This window comes from Diceros bicornis, chromosome 26 (assembly GCF_020826845.1).
Source record: "Diceros bicornis minor isolate mBicDic1 chromosome 26, mDicBic1.mat.cur, whole genome shotgun sequence".
Lineage (NCBI taxonomy): Eukaryota > Metazoa > Chordata > Mammalia > Perissodactyla > Rhinocerotidae > Diceros > Diceros bicornis.
The window spans coordinates 7,126,957-7,139,361 of NC_080765.1; the positions used below are offsets into that span (position 1 = coordinate 7,126,957).

A 12,405-nucleotide genomic window follows, 5' to 3' on the forward strand; every position below is an offset into this window, starting at 1 on the left:
GCTAACATCCGCCAATCCTCCTCTTTTTTTGCTGAGGAAGACGGCCCTGGGCTAACATCTGTGCCCATCTTCCTCCACTTTATATGGGACGCCGCCACAGCATGGCTTGCCAAGCAGTGCGTCGGTGCGCGCCCGGGATCCGAACCAGCGAACCCCGGGCCGCCACAGCGGAGCGCGCGCACTTAACCGCTTGCACCACCGGGCCGGCCCCGTATATTATTCTTTTTTTTAATTTAGAAATATGATATTGGTGACTCAGATTCTCTCAAGATGCTTGAGTGGATGAGCTCAGAAGCATAGGAATACCAATTAGCCTTGAAAAGGAATGGGATGCCCTCCAAGACAGGAGGAATGGATGGGTTAGGATAGAGTTAATCTAAAAAAAGTTCAAGGTTTGATTGTTTCTGATTATCTGCATGGTCTGATGCAAAGCTACCTGCTGAGTTTGAAAACAGACAAAATGGATTTTAGAAACTTCATGTCACTTGTTCCATTTATTTGGGTCTCCTGCTTCTCTTAAATTTTGGTAGTGTTACTCATAACACATTCTGTTAAACTGAAATGGAATCAGAAGGATTTACTGAGCACTTATGATGTATCACTCATCCTTCTTTGATCTCTCTATCCTCTGGGAATTGGATGTTTTTTTTAGATGTATGAACTTCCACATAATTGTATTCCTATTCTTCACAGAAGGTGGAGACCAGGAATAGGGATGGAGCTCTGAAAGAAAAGCTTTAGTTTTTCAATACTATCACACTATGGCCTTCTGTTTCCTCCCAATCAATACTTTATTTTTCAATCCATGTCTCATAAAAAATCTGTCTGCTCACAATTATTCCTCTGCAAATATCTTTTATACCATCAATTTAGTAAAAGTGGGGCTTTTTTTCAACTGGCACACACCACTACAGTATTCCTGCCACCATTTATTCTGATTATGCAGCGTCTGTTCAGATTGGGTGGTGCTCATGCCATACACTGTTAAATATTTTCAATATTACTCAGAACTTAATATGCCCTGTGTTGGAAGAGTACCTTTATGAGGAGTCTCTGTGCATTTGACATTTCTCATCTGTCTATTTTCTTAACTTAATGGCATCTAATAGCTGAGACAATTTTTTTTAATGTACTATTGAATGGATGTGCCATGATTTGTTTAACGTTCCCCTCTTTTTCTTTTTTCTTTTTTTTTTTTGTTGAGGAAGATTGGCCCTGAGCTAACATCTGTTGCCAATCTTCCTCTTTTTCCTTTTTCTCCCCAGAGCCCCAGTACACAGTTGTATATCCTAGTTGTAGGTCCTACTAGTTCTTCCACATGGGACTCTGCCTCAGCATGGCTTGATGAGCGGTGAGTAAGCCCATGACCAGGATCCGAATAGGTGAACCCCAGGCTGCCACAGCGGAACGTGGGAACTTAACTGCTACACCACTGGGCTAGCCCCTGAGACAATTCTTTTTAATTCTCTAGTTTTTAAATACTATAGAGTTATCTCTTCTTTAAATATCCCTGAACATTCTTTTCAGGCCTCAGCAGAATGAGACAGCACTTGAGAATAAATATGAAGGTGAATAATGCAGCACTTGAGGCTAAAATGGAGAAGATCTCCACAGCCACCTTGGCCCTCCCATTGCTGCTGTGATAAGTGGGAAGAAAAGAGATCCAGACACCGCAAAACACCAGCATGCTGAAGGTAATGAACTTGGCTTCACTGAAAGAGTCAGGCAGGCTCCTGGCCAAACATGCCACAATGAAACTCACAAGCGCCAAGAAGCCCATGTAGCCCAAGACACAGTAGTAAGCAGTGATGGAGCCCTTGTTACATTCAATGACAATGAAGCCTGGCTCAGAGTGTGAGTCCTTGTTTAGAAATGGGGGAGAAGTCCCCACCCAAATCCCACAGATTGTTGCTTGGATCAGTGAGCAGACAAGAACAATGGTTTTGAAGGTTGGTGCGGCCCATATACTTCCCTAGCCTACTCCCAGGCTTCTTCGCTCTGAATGCCAGGACCACAGTGATGATTTTGGCCAAAACAGAGGAAATAGCCACGGTGAATACAATTCCAAAACCTATATGTTGAAAGAGGCAAGTGGCTGTTGTAGGATGACCAATAAAAAGCAAAGATCAGGGCCGGCCCCGTGGCTTAGTGATTAAGTGCGCGTGCTCCGCTGCTGGCGGTCTGGGTTCGGATCCCGGGCATGCACCAACGCGCCACTTCTCCGGCCATGCTGGGGCCGCGTCCCACATACAGCAACTAGAAGGATGTGCAGCTATGACATACAACTATCTACTGGGGCTTTGGGGGGGAAAAAGAAAAGCAAAGAACAGAAGAAGCAGAAGATGAGAGAGATGAGGAGGGTATAGCTGAGAGCTCTATTATTGGCTTTGACTATGGGATAGTCTCGATGTTTTACAAAGAGCATGAGAACTAGAGCTGTGAGGACAGAAGTCATTCCCAAAGATTCTTCAAATGATAGAAATATTTCTGCTTTTGGGAGGCAGTGGTTCCTCTCCTTTTTGGATATTGATCTTCTGGACACTCAACACACTGTCTGGAGTCTAAGTAAACAAATAAGGAATTACTTTACCTCTTGGAGTCTATATTCTCTCTCCTCAAGCTAAGATAATGATTATGGCAATACGTTTCTTTTAATCTACAAACTACAATTCTCTGCTGCACAGGAATTGCAGTGCTAAAAACCTTAGAAGTGAATTTTCTTCCTGTAAATGAAAAGATGGTCATTAAGAGATAGTCTAGTACATTGGATTGGTAATTTTATGGGTTAATGGGTGAGCAACCATTAATATACTTGGCAATATTCTTTTAACTGCAGGTAACAATGATTCAGATAAGCACAATCACAACAGGAAATACATACTATAGTTTATCATCTAAACATACGTGCCTTACATTCATCAATAGTTTTCTATGGCTCTTAGGAGAAAAGTTAATGTAAGCTTCAATGCTCTGCAATCCTTGGGTTCTGCCGCATTCACACACTGCTTGTCATTACTCTCACTTACTGCTTTTGTGACTTTAGCCACACTGCCCGTTCTTAAAGTAACACATTCCTTCTTGCCTCAGGACCTTCTCACATTCTGTTCTCTTTTCTAGAAATATTCTTACCTCTTCTTCATTTAGCATCTCCCATTGATAATAAAGATCATAGCTTAAATATTACTTTCTCATGGAAGCTTTCATTTGTTTTTAATACGTTTTATTATTATTATGGTCTGGTAAGACCAACACATTAGGAGATGACTGCCGTGGAAAAAATATTTTGCTATACTCACAGATCTTCCTGAGAGATAACAGCCTTGGGGATGCACAGTCTTCTAGACAACCAGGGACACATGGGATTTTATTTTCAAGCCTGACTTTATAGGAGGTTGTTCTTGAGTCAGAGTAGCTTATTGTTCAGCCAGTGTTTGGTCAGAGGTTATGCTTAAGCCCCTGTACCAGTGAGGTGTCCATCCTTTGTTGATTGATCTGTGTGAGGCTTGGCAATTATTTTCAAGTCTGCCCACGTCTTGTTCTGATTGCTCCCGAGTGGGTGCAGCTCAGCTCATGCACAGCCTTCTTGACCCTTGGAGTTGACTGTGATCCCAGGAAGGCTCTTCCTGGCTGACTCTTCCTGGTTACTATGTTGAACTTCTGTTTGCTCTGCTATTTAGCTTGTGGCTACTAGTATCATGGAGCTAGGAGGGTCCTCTAAATTGCTCTGCACCAAGATTTCCATTGTTTTTGATGATGCCGTTAGGCATGGAATTCTCCAAACTCTGTCTCTGTTCCAAATAAAGTCAGTCCTCTCTCAGGCAAAACTGTGGGGATCTTCTCCTCACAGCCTGCCTCTCCCACTGGTCAGAACCTCTGTGCCACTGCAAAAGAATTGGGGTCAGGGACAGCAGCCCACTTCTCTCGGAGTAGCTCTCCTGCTCTATGAGCAGACGCTGACTCCTAGTCTTCTTGGCTTGCTTCTATTGGAGTGGTACCTCCACCCCTTGTCCCAGATACGCTGGGACAAGGGAATTTGAGAGCATTAAGGCCCCAGTGTTCTTGACCTGCCAAGTCTAGAGTGACTGGGCTGTGTGGAAAAGAGGAGCCCCAGTCATTTTGGCAGTGCCTTCCCTGAATAGATATGCAACACAGCACTGAGGAAAATGAGAAACAGTGATCTGCCCCTACTGGGGTAAAACTGTAGCCCTAGACTGGAAGCATGGTGGGGAAGGAACCACGGTGGACGGAGGTTACATAACACAAATATGACTTTGGAGATAACCTGAGCGTGAGAACTATCCTGGAGGAGTGGATGGGGGCACAGAATGGGCATATTCCTTAAAAGTCTTTTACTATGGATACATTTATTGATTGCTTTTATTTATTTATAAACTACCCCTGTATAAACATACACAATTTGATTTGAGGAAGCTTATAACATACACATGCATAGACATACATCATATAATTTACATACATTCATATAAGTATATATACAAATAAGACTGAGAAAATTTCATGTTTCAAAATTCTGAAGAATATGTTCTATGGATGCCAGGCCTACCAGACATGACTTCTACATATAAACCCAAAAGAGTATGGGACGGGACAGCATTTTTCAAGGGTCTACAAGATGTGGGGAGGATATTGTGAAGGGAATGTGCACTTTGGAAAATGGCTGCATGTGAGCGGGGAGCCAATGAGATTGCAGAGTGCAATGTAATCTCTTCCTAGAAAACTTCAACATTTCAACAGTTTCTAAATTTACAAAGGGTTAAGTGTGATTTTATTTTCTTGGGAAAAAGGTGAGGTCCTGAGTGCCACACAGAAGTTTAATAGAGAAGACCCAAGAAAACACATATTGATTCTGAAGGACAGAGGCAGAGAGAAGCATGAAGGAGTCAGGCATGGAAATCGTAAAGGAGGAAGGACAGTTTTCAGCTGTTACAGTCCACAAAAATGACATGCAAGGAAAATTTCACCAGTTCTCCAGATACAAGGGAGCCCCCTCTAATCTGGGTTATATTCTGGAGTTTCCTGCCAGGATTTATGAGCTAAGCTGCAGGACTCAGCAGGATTTCAAATTAATTTACAAGCTTTGAAGTGATTCATGTGGGTGTCCTTCACACGACTACATGACTGATGCATGACTGATGGGACCTCAGAGTTAGATGAATATTGCAGAAAATACTCTGAGATAAGCCTCACAACCTTGGGAGGAGGTTCATAGGTAGGCTGTTTCAAGCAGAGAACTAAACATATGAAGCCTTATGGGAGCTTAGTAGTGTGCACAAGACTAAGAAACTCCCTCATGAAATCCACACTGGAAATTGACTTTCAACTGAGCCTCAACAGATACTCCATTTCTTAAGAAACTGGGTCTCTCCTGGAAGGGGAATGCAGATACAACATAGACAAATGTGGGCTGACCAAGGCCCTCCACTGAGACAGGATTCACTGGATCCAGAGTTCTCCTTGAGATGATCAACAGTAGTTGGGACTTGTCAATCAAAACTCTATACTACCAGAAGCCCGTTCTATTCTTTTCGAGGGACAGAAGATTGATTGTATTAATGGCCTCCCTGTATTTACACGCTTTGCTTTGTAACTTTCAGTCATTTCCTGCTCTGACTCTGGGCTCAGCCGTGGTTTTGGCCAATGAGATGTTTGCAAACGTGATGCAAGCAGGATCGTGAAAAGCACTTGCATGTTTTTTATTCCTTTCTAGCCGCTCTGCCTTCATTGTGAGAACATGCCTGAGCTAGCTTTCTTAAAACCCTGCCACCACTAAAGAAGTTTGAGCTCCCCTGTTAAAGAGATGGGAAAGACACATGGAGAAGAGCCAAGTCATCCCAGCCGAGACCTTATTAGATCAGCCAGCCCCTAGCTAATCCACCAGCTAATTGTAAACACTTGAACAGTACGATCAACCAAATCAGTTCTAGAATCAATTATAATCACCTAGCTGACTTGTGGACTTGTGATTATTGTTTTAAATTACGAAGTTGGGGGTTGTTTGTTACACGGCAAATCACTGGTACTGGAGGATACCACAAGGATAGGAGAAGAGAATTTTAAGTTGTCATTAAAGCATTCTACTGAAAGGTTACAGGTGGAGGGTTTCGAAGAGGCAATGGAAATTAAGAGAAAGTTTTCACAGCCTTGTATTGTAAATGCTATATGGTCTTTTTGTGTGTGTGTGTGAGGAAGATCAGCCCTGAGCTAACATCCATGCCAATCCTCCTCTTTTTATCCCCCAAAGCCCCAGTAGATAGTTGTATGTCATAGCTGCACATCCTTCTAGTTGCTGTATGTGGGACGCCGCCTCAGCATGGCCGGAGAAGTGGTGCGTCGGTGCGCGTCCGGGATCCGAGCCCGGGTCGCCAGCAGTGGAGCACGTGCACTCAACCGCTAAGCCACGGGGCCGGCCCGCTATATGGTCTTAAAGTGTTAAACGCCTCCAGCACAATTTGAACCAGTCTTATAAGAATTTTAAAAACAAAAGATACAAATTAATGAGATAGGAGAGAAAATTGTGAACTGCACTTGAATCTGGAAATATGAGTTTTTGTTAAGCCAGTGAGCCCAAACACAGGATTCTCAATGACCAAGGATTCTGATGACCATTAATAACATCAGCCATTGGTAAAGGAATTAAGCCTCTAGCCTACCCTTTCCGGTATGAATCCAGGGAGTACACTGCACTTTACAGATACTCACAAAATTAATCCATACTAAGCACCAAAAACATTTAATTCCACGTTTGTTTGACAGTGCGCTAGGTTTGCTAAGGAAAGCTGCTTTTCCAGACCACAGAGTTGTTTCTTTTTTAAAAAAAAAATATAACAAATATTTTTATGGTATCTGTCATGGATATAGAGCCTTTTTATATTTTAAGACAGGATTCAGATTCTTCTGAAATCCTGTGATGTGAATATTGATTTAGCAAATATCAAAAAATACATCCAAGAGAACACACACAGAAGACAGAAAATGAGTCCACGCAGGGAAGACACAAGCTGGGCTCCCTGGTGCTCCTACCTCTGCTGTCTGAAAACTGCCCTTCAGGGCAAGGCCTGCAATCAAGCAGCAGTGGGCCACTCAGGGCGAGTGATCTGGTTGGACTCTGGGAGGGCGGGTGATCTGGGTGGACCCTGAGGGGCAACTCTCGCTGCAGACCGAGAGGGGAACCTGGGGAGAAAAACGGCATATATATAGATCACTAGATTCTCCCTTTTCCTGATCAGAAGGAGAATTAGAAGCCCCGCCATAGAAAGAGGTGGTGTAAGTTAGTTTGAAAGAAAGGGAACTATTTATGTATCTGTTCAGTCCTCCATTCCAGGAACTTGGAAATCAAAAGTCCTTGTGAGAACGAGAGTGAGTTAAGAGAACTGAGAGGGGAGACATTGTGTGAAAGGTTTTGTTTTGTTTTTGGTATAGCTACATACTAGGGCCTACAGACAAAACAAACAAGTTCTTTGAAAAGAGAAACTCCTCAGTCTGTTCACATGGGATTGGTAGATAAAAGGCAAAATAATAATATTCCCATGTCCTGAGTAGGTAAGTATTCTCCACACTCCACCTTTGGTTTTGTTTTTTTACATGAAGGATTTTCCCAGGGCTAATGATTTCTACTGTTTTAAAAATTCCTCCCTTTATTTTGAGAAATGTATTATCATTTTCCATGCCTCCTCCAGGCAATGGAGAAAACTCATTAACAACCCTACAGTCTGATAAAGCTCACCAGTGTGAGAGGAATGATTTTTTGGTCTTCCTTTAAAATTGCATGCAGTCTCCATCACTTACCTGCGCTGCTCCTCTCATCCAGATGATGGTGCTCTTGTTGATCATCAGTTCTTTGTCTTTTGGGGCCATAGGATCAATATACCCAATTTTCACCGAGTAGAAGGAGACATTAGGGGTCTCCTGCCAGTTCAGAATGTCATATCTTTCAGAAAAGTCTCCGTTGACATTGAAGGATACTTTCTTCCCCTTCGGGGCCTGAAAATGCACATTCCTGAGGTGATGAAGGAGCTGGGGAGAGAGGATGCAATGAATGATGAATGCAGGTGATTGTGGTGGTGAGGGGGGAGAGGGGAAAAGAGAGGAAGAATTGGAATCACTGGACCAGGGACTGAGTAATTTATCTCAAACATAGTTTTCTTTCTTTACTTTCCTCCAAACCATTGAGTTCCTGTAATTCCTTCCCATCCTATTTTATAGGTTTATGATTGGAATTCAATACATGGGTGAACAAATGAATGAATGAACAAATGAGTAAATTTTTGGCAAGAAATCAGAACCCATGGTTATACTAGGGCATTGACCTAGAGCCCAGTGTTTTATTTCTCAAGTCAGACTAAAACCAAGAAGGCCCGTGGAAGATGAGGGAGCATAGAAAGAGGTGGAGAAGGGAGAGGCAGAGTTCTCATCTACTTCCCAAACTTACGGATGCCCATTTCTGCCTGCCCCAGGACCAGCTCCACCCAGCTGTTATTAATATCACAAACTGCTTACAAGATGGGCCCTGCTTCTCCCTGGAGCTTTGAGAACTTTCATAGCATTTTATTTGAGATTTTCCCAACTAACAAATAGGGTCTGGAAAGAATCTGCCTCTTATTTGTTTGCTTGCTTGCTTCCTTCTCACTTTCAACATTACATGCCAGGCTCATCACATGCAGGCCATAGGAGTAACAGCAGTGAACAAGAAAGTGAGGACATTATAATCTCTTCCATCTGTCTGAGAATGAGCAAAACATTTATTAGGTGCTCAGATGAGCCTTGAGACCTGTTTTCCTGCCTGTCTCTCACCTTGGTAGGACTTGTGTCCCTGTTGCTTCTTCTTAGTTTACACTCTAATTCATCTCTGGGACTAGGCAGAACACAGGTACCACTGTCACTAGCTTTAAACCAAGTTTGCTGGTGTCCTGACTCCCTTATCTGGTTCCTGCCAGCACTTCCTATCTGTACTGGGCTATAGAACATTATGTTATTTCTCCTGCGAAATCTGAAAGAATCTCAGTCCATTATGTGCAACTTTAACAAAGGCCTCACCTAGACTGTCCACCAGCCCTTAGACTGGACCCTCCTAGATATTGGTCCTACCCTGGATCTTACTAGAATTTGTCCCACTTCCTTAAACTTGGTGATTTAAATAATTAATCCTCCCCTGGAATGGGCCAGTCCTTCTGTCTTTCTTTATACTGGCAGAGTATGCTTTATAACCCCTCACGTGCTGTATAAAATGCTTGTATCCATGCCTCTGTGCTGCAAGATGTATCTCCAGGCTCTATTCTTAATCTCTTTCTCCAGGTTCCTGTTATGAGGTACCTGTGTTCTGCTTAATGTCTAGTATCTTTGCACTGGCATTTCAATTTTACTCTTAACTACCTTACTACTTCGATCTTACCCACAGGCTCTGTCCGTTGGATCATCATTGGTCCACATTTTGCAGCCCATGTATCAAGTCAACCATGAGCCTCTGCCTATCCCAGCCTTCAAAACCCCAAACTCCAAAACAATTGTTCAGAAATTTCCTTCCTGAACCAGTGGAAAATTTTTGCTTATTTCTACCCCTAAAGCCATTTGCAAACATCAGCCTGAGTGTGCTACATGTTTCCTTCTGGACTCTGTGCTACTGGAGCTGGTACCTGTGCAACTGTGAGCACTGGCTTTCTGGCTCTTAGGGAAATTTCCAGAGTTTTAAGCATGCTCTCCATGACCCCAAGCTCTGGCACCTACCAGTACATTTTCAGGCCTGAAGTGGCTGGGGATGAACTTGAGGTCCGTGTCCAACAGAGTTCCAAGCCCCAGGCTTGATCCCATTTCCCACAGTGGCCTTCAGCTCTAAGCATTCAGAGTGCAGCTCACAGTACTGCCACCCAAGGTTCGTGCCAGCACACCAAGTGTCATCAACAGTGTAGCTCCTGCAACTTCCTGGCAGAAGAGATTTACCAGTGATACCAAGACCTTGATCCTCTTTTCCCTTCAGATGCAGTTGTACAGGACAAGCTGTAAGTCAAGGTCACTTGCAGGTTGGAGGGGGATGGGGAATGCAGATTGGGAGATTCCGTTATGTGTTTCTGAGCTCAGTTTGTGAGTAGGCCCAGAGGTCAATAGTGCATCTTCCTGTCCACTTGTCTGCTTTCCGAGGACCACCATACACATACCTCTGTGGTCAGCCTGCTAACACAACCAGTGAATTGGTGGAAATCCATGTGTTCCTGCTAGCTATACCTCCCACCACGGAGAACAGAGCCATCAGCAGACTCTGTGGTAGACTAGATTCCTGGCCTGCAGAATTAGTATTTCACTTGCTAGTAAGGGCCATGATGGCAAGAATATGTTCCTCCTTTTCACCATTCATAACTCCAGTGCCCTCACTCTTTCCTGGGGTTAGAGAGAAAAATCGAGTTAGGACAAATAGAGATTCTACTTTATCTGTTTTGTCTTAAACTTACAAAATCAACCATGAAAACATGCCTGGATCCAAAACACAGTTTGGCCAAGTTGTAGTGTGCTACTAAGGAAACTACCTTGTTTGAGGAATATCCACTAGAGCTACCATGAAGCATTCTTATCAATGAAAATCCAGTTTGGGGTACAGGTTATGGTCTTACCTAAGTTGAGAGACATTTATTCTATGTATTTTTTCCATGTACTCTGTCATATTTTTACACTTTTACATTTGTCAGCGACATTGGCTCAAAGACTCCCTGAGGGCTTTCCTGGACTTTCCTTAGACTGCAGGGCAGTGTAGGATGCTTCCACTGACCTTCTCTCTCTTCTCCTTCACTTGCAGTCAGACTTGCATCTTGCATCTTGGGCTCTACCTAGCTTTACAAGCTCTCACTCTACTTCCTTTGTCATAGGCATGTCTCCTGATAAAATCCTTGCATGTTTCATCCCATCTTGGTATGTGCTTCTTGGAAGACCTGGACTAACATCACAGAAAGAGTAATTTTTCAAAAGCCCACACTCTCAAAGAGAAAAATTCAAGCTATTTCATGTACACTTAGGTTGTTCTCTAATTTACAGGGAGATTGAAAGCTGAAATCATATCAGGAGGACTTCTTGGTCCTGGATGATGGAATTACTCTCCTATTTTCACCCCCTTTCACCTCTAGCACTATCAAGCAAGTGACCTGTCTAGCAGGGAAGACTGTTTACTGATTCCTACCAGCCCAGGAGTAGTAAATTGTTGAATTTGATGGACCAGAAGAAGGAACTGGCTTACTTGCTACCATCTCGTAAAGGTTCAGGTTAGTTTTCCCATTGCAATTCTATAATCACACTCTTTCAAATCAGGGGCTGGGAGTAGCAAAAAGACATGCTGGAAGGAGAACAGACACCTTCTCCCAGTATTGAGTAATCTCTTTGAAGGCTGATTGTTTAAGTTTCTCACCTGCCAGAGTTGGACATCTCTGTCCTTTCCACATGTCCTGTTTTTAAAGGGCCTCCTCCCATCATCCCAAGAACTCAGGTCTTGAAAAGCATGGGCAATGCTGTAGACAGCAGTGTAGGTGTTGTAAGTCTGTACCAAAGTACTCATGAACTGTCCTTGTAGATGCTCTGTTTTTGTGCAAAATTTGACCTCTCCAGTGTCCGTGCTATTTCTCTGGAGATCAAGGTCTTGACTAGGCCACTTACACCCAAAATTCTCTTCCCAAAATGTCTTTATGAACATATTTTCCTTGTACTTGGAAGGATGCATTTGATTAAGGAATTCTGAGGGGCCGGCCTGGTGGCGCAAGCAGTTAAGTGTGCGCGCTCCACTGCAGCGGCCCGGGGTTCGCCGGTTCGGATCCCGGGCGCACACCTACGCACTGCTTGGCAAGCCATGCTGTGGTGGCGTCCCATATAAAGTGGAGGAAGATGGGCATGGATGTTAGCCTAGGGCCAGTCTTCCTCAGCAAAAAAGAGGAGGATTGGCAGATGTTAGCACAGGGCTGATCTCCTCACACACACAAAAAAAAGGAATTCTGAGAAGCCTGGAATTATGATCTCAGATCTAAAGATGGTGATGGTCTGGGACTTGCCCACATTAGACAGTTTAACTTCGTTTTCTTGGACACTGCTTCTTATCCATATCTTCCCCCTTATATCACTCAATGAGACTCTCTCATAGGTACAGGGAACACTCAGGCTGATAAGAAACATCACAATGACCTTTGCAGTTGATGCTCTTAGCAGTTCCTTGTTATATTCTATGTTCTCCCAGGACTTGGAGGTGGGAATGGTAATTAGGAATTCCTTACAGGCTCCCATTTTCTCCAGCTCAGTGATCAACAAGGAGCTCCCTTGGATTCCAAAATCATCATCTTGAGTCACAATGCCCACCCAAGTCCAGTTAAAGTAGCTCAGGAGTAGGGCCACACGCTGGGCCCAGGATTGGTCACTGGATAT

The 12,405-nt window shown here is 43.5% G+C and overlaps 1 protein-coding gene across 1 annotated transcript; it reads right to left on the bottom strand.

Moving 5' to 3' along the window:
- Window positions 1-1,489: 1,489 nt before the first annotated feature.
- LOC131422904 (vomeronasal type-2 receptor 116-like) lies at window positions 1,490-9,825 on the bottom strand. Its single transcript, XM_058570533.1, is given in 9 exon segments — window positions 1,490-1,969; window positions 1,971-2,126; window positions 2,327-2,514; window positions 2,517-2,561; window positions 7,042-7,086; window positions 7,089-7,100; window positions 7,167-7,191; window positions 7,807-8,001; window positions 9,742-9,825. Coding segments are annotated over 9 exon segments (1,230 nt in total).
- Window positions 9,826-12,405: the final 2,580 nt, after the last annotated feature.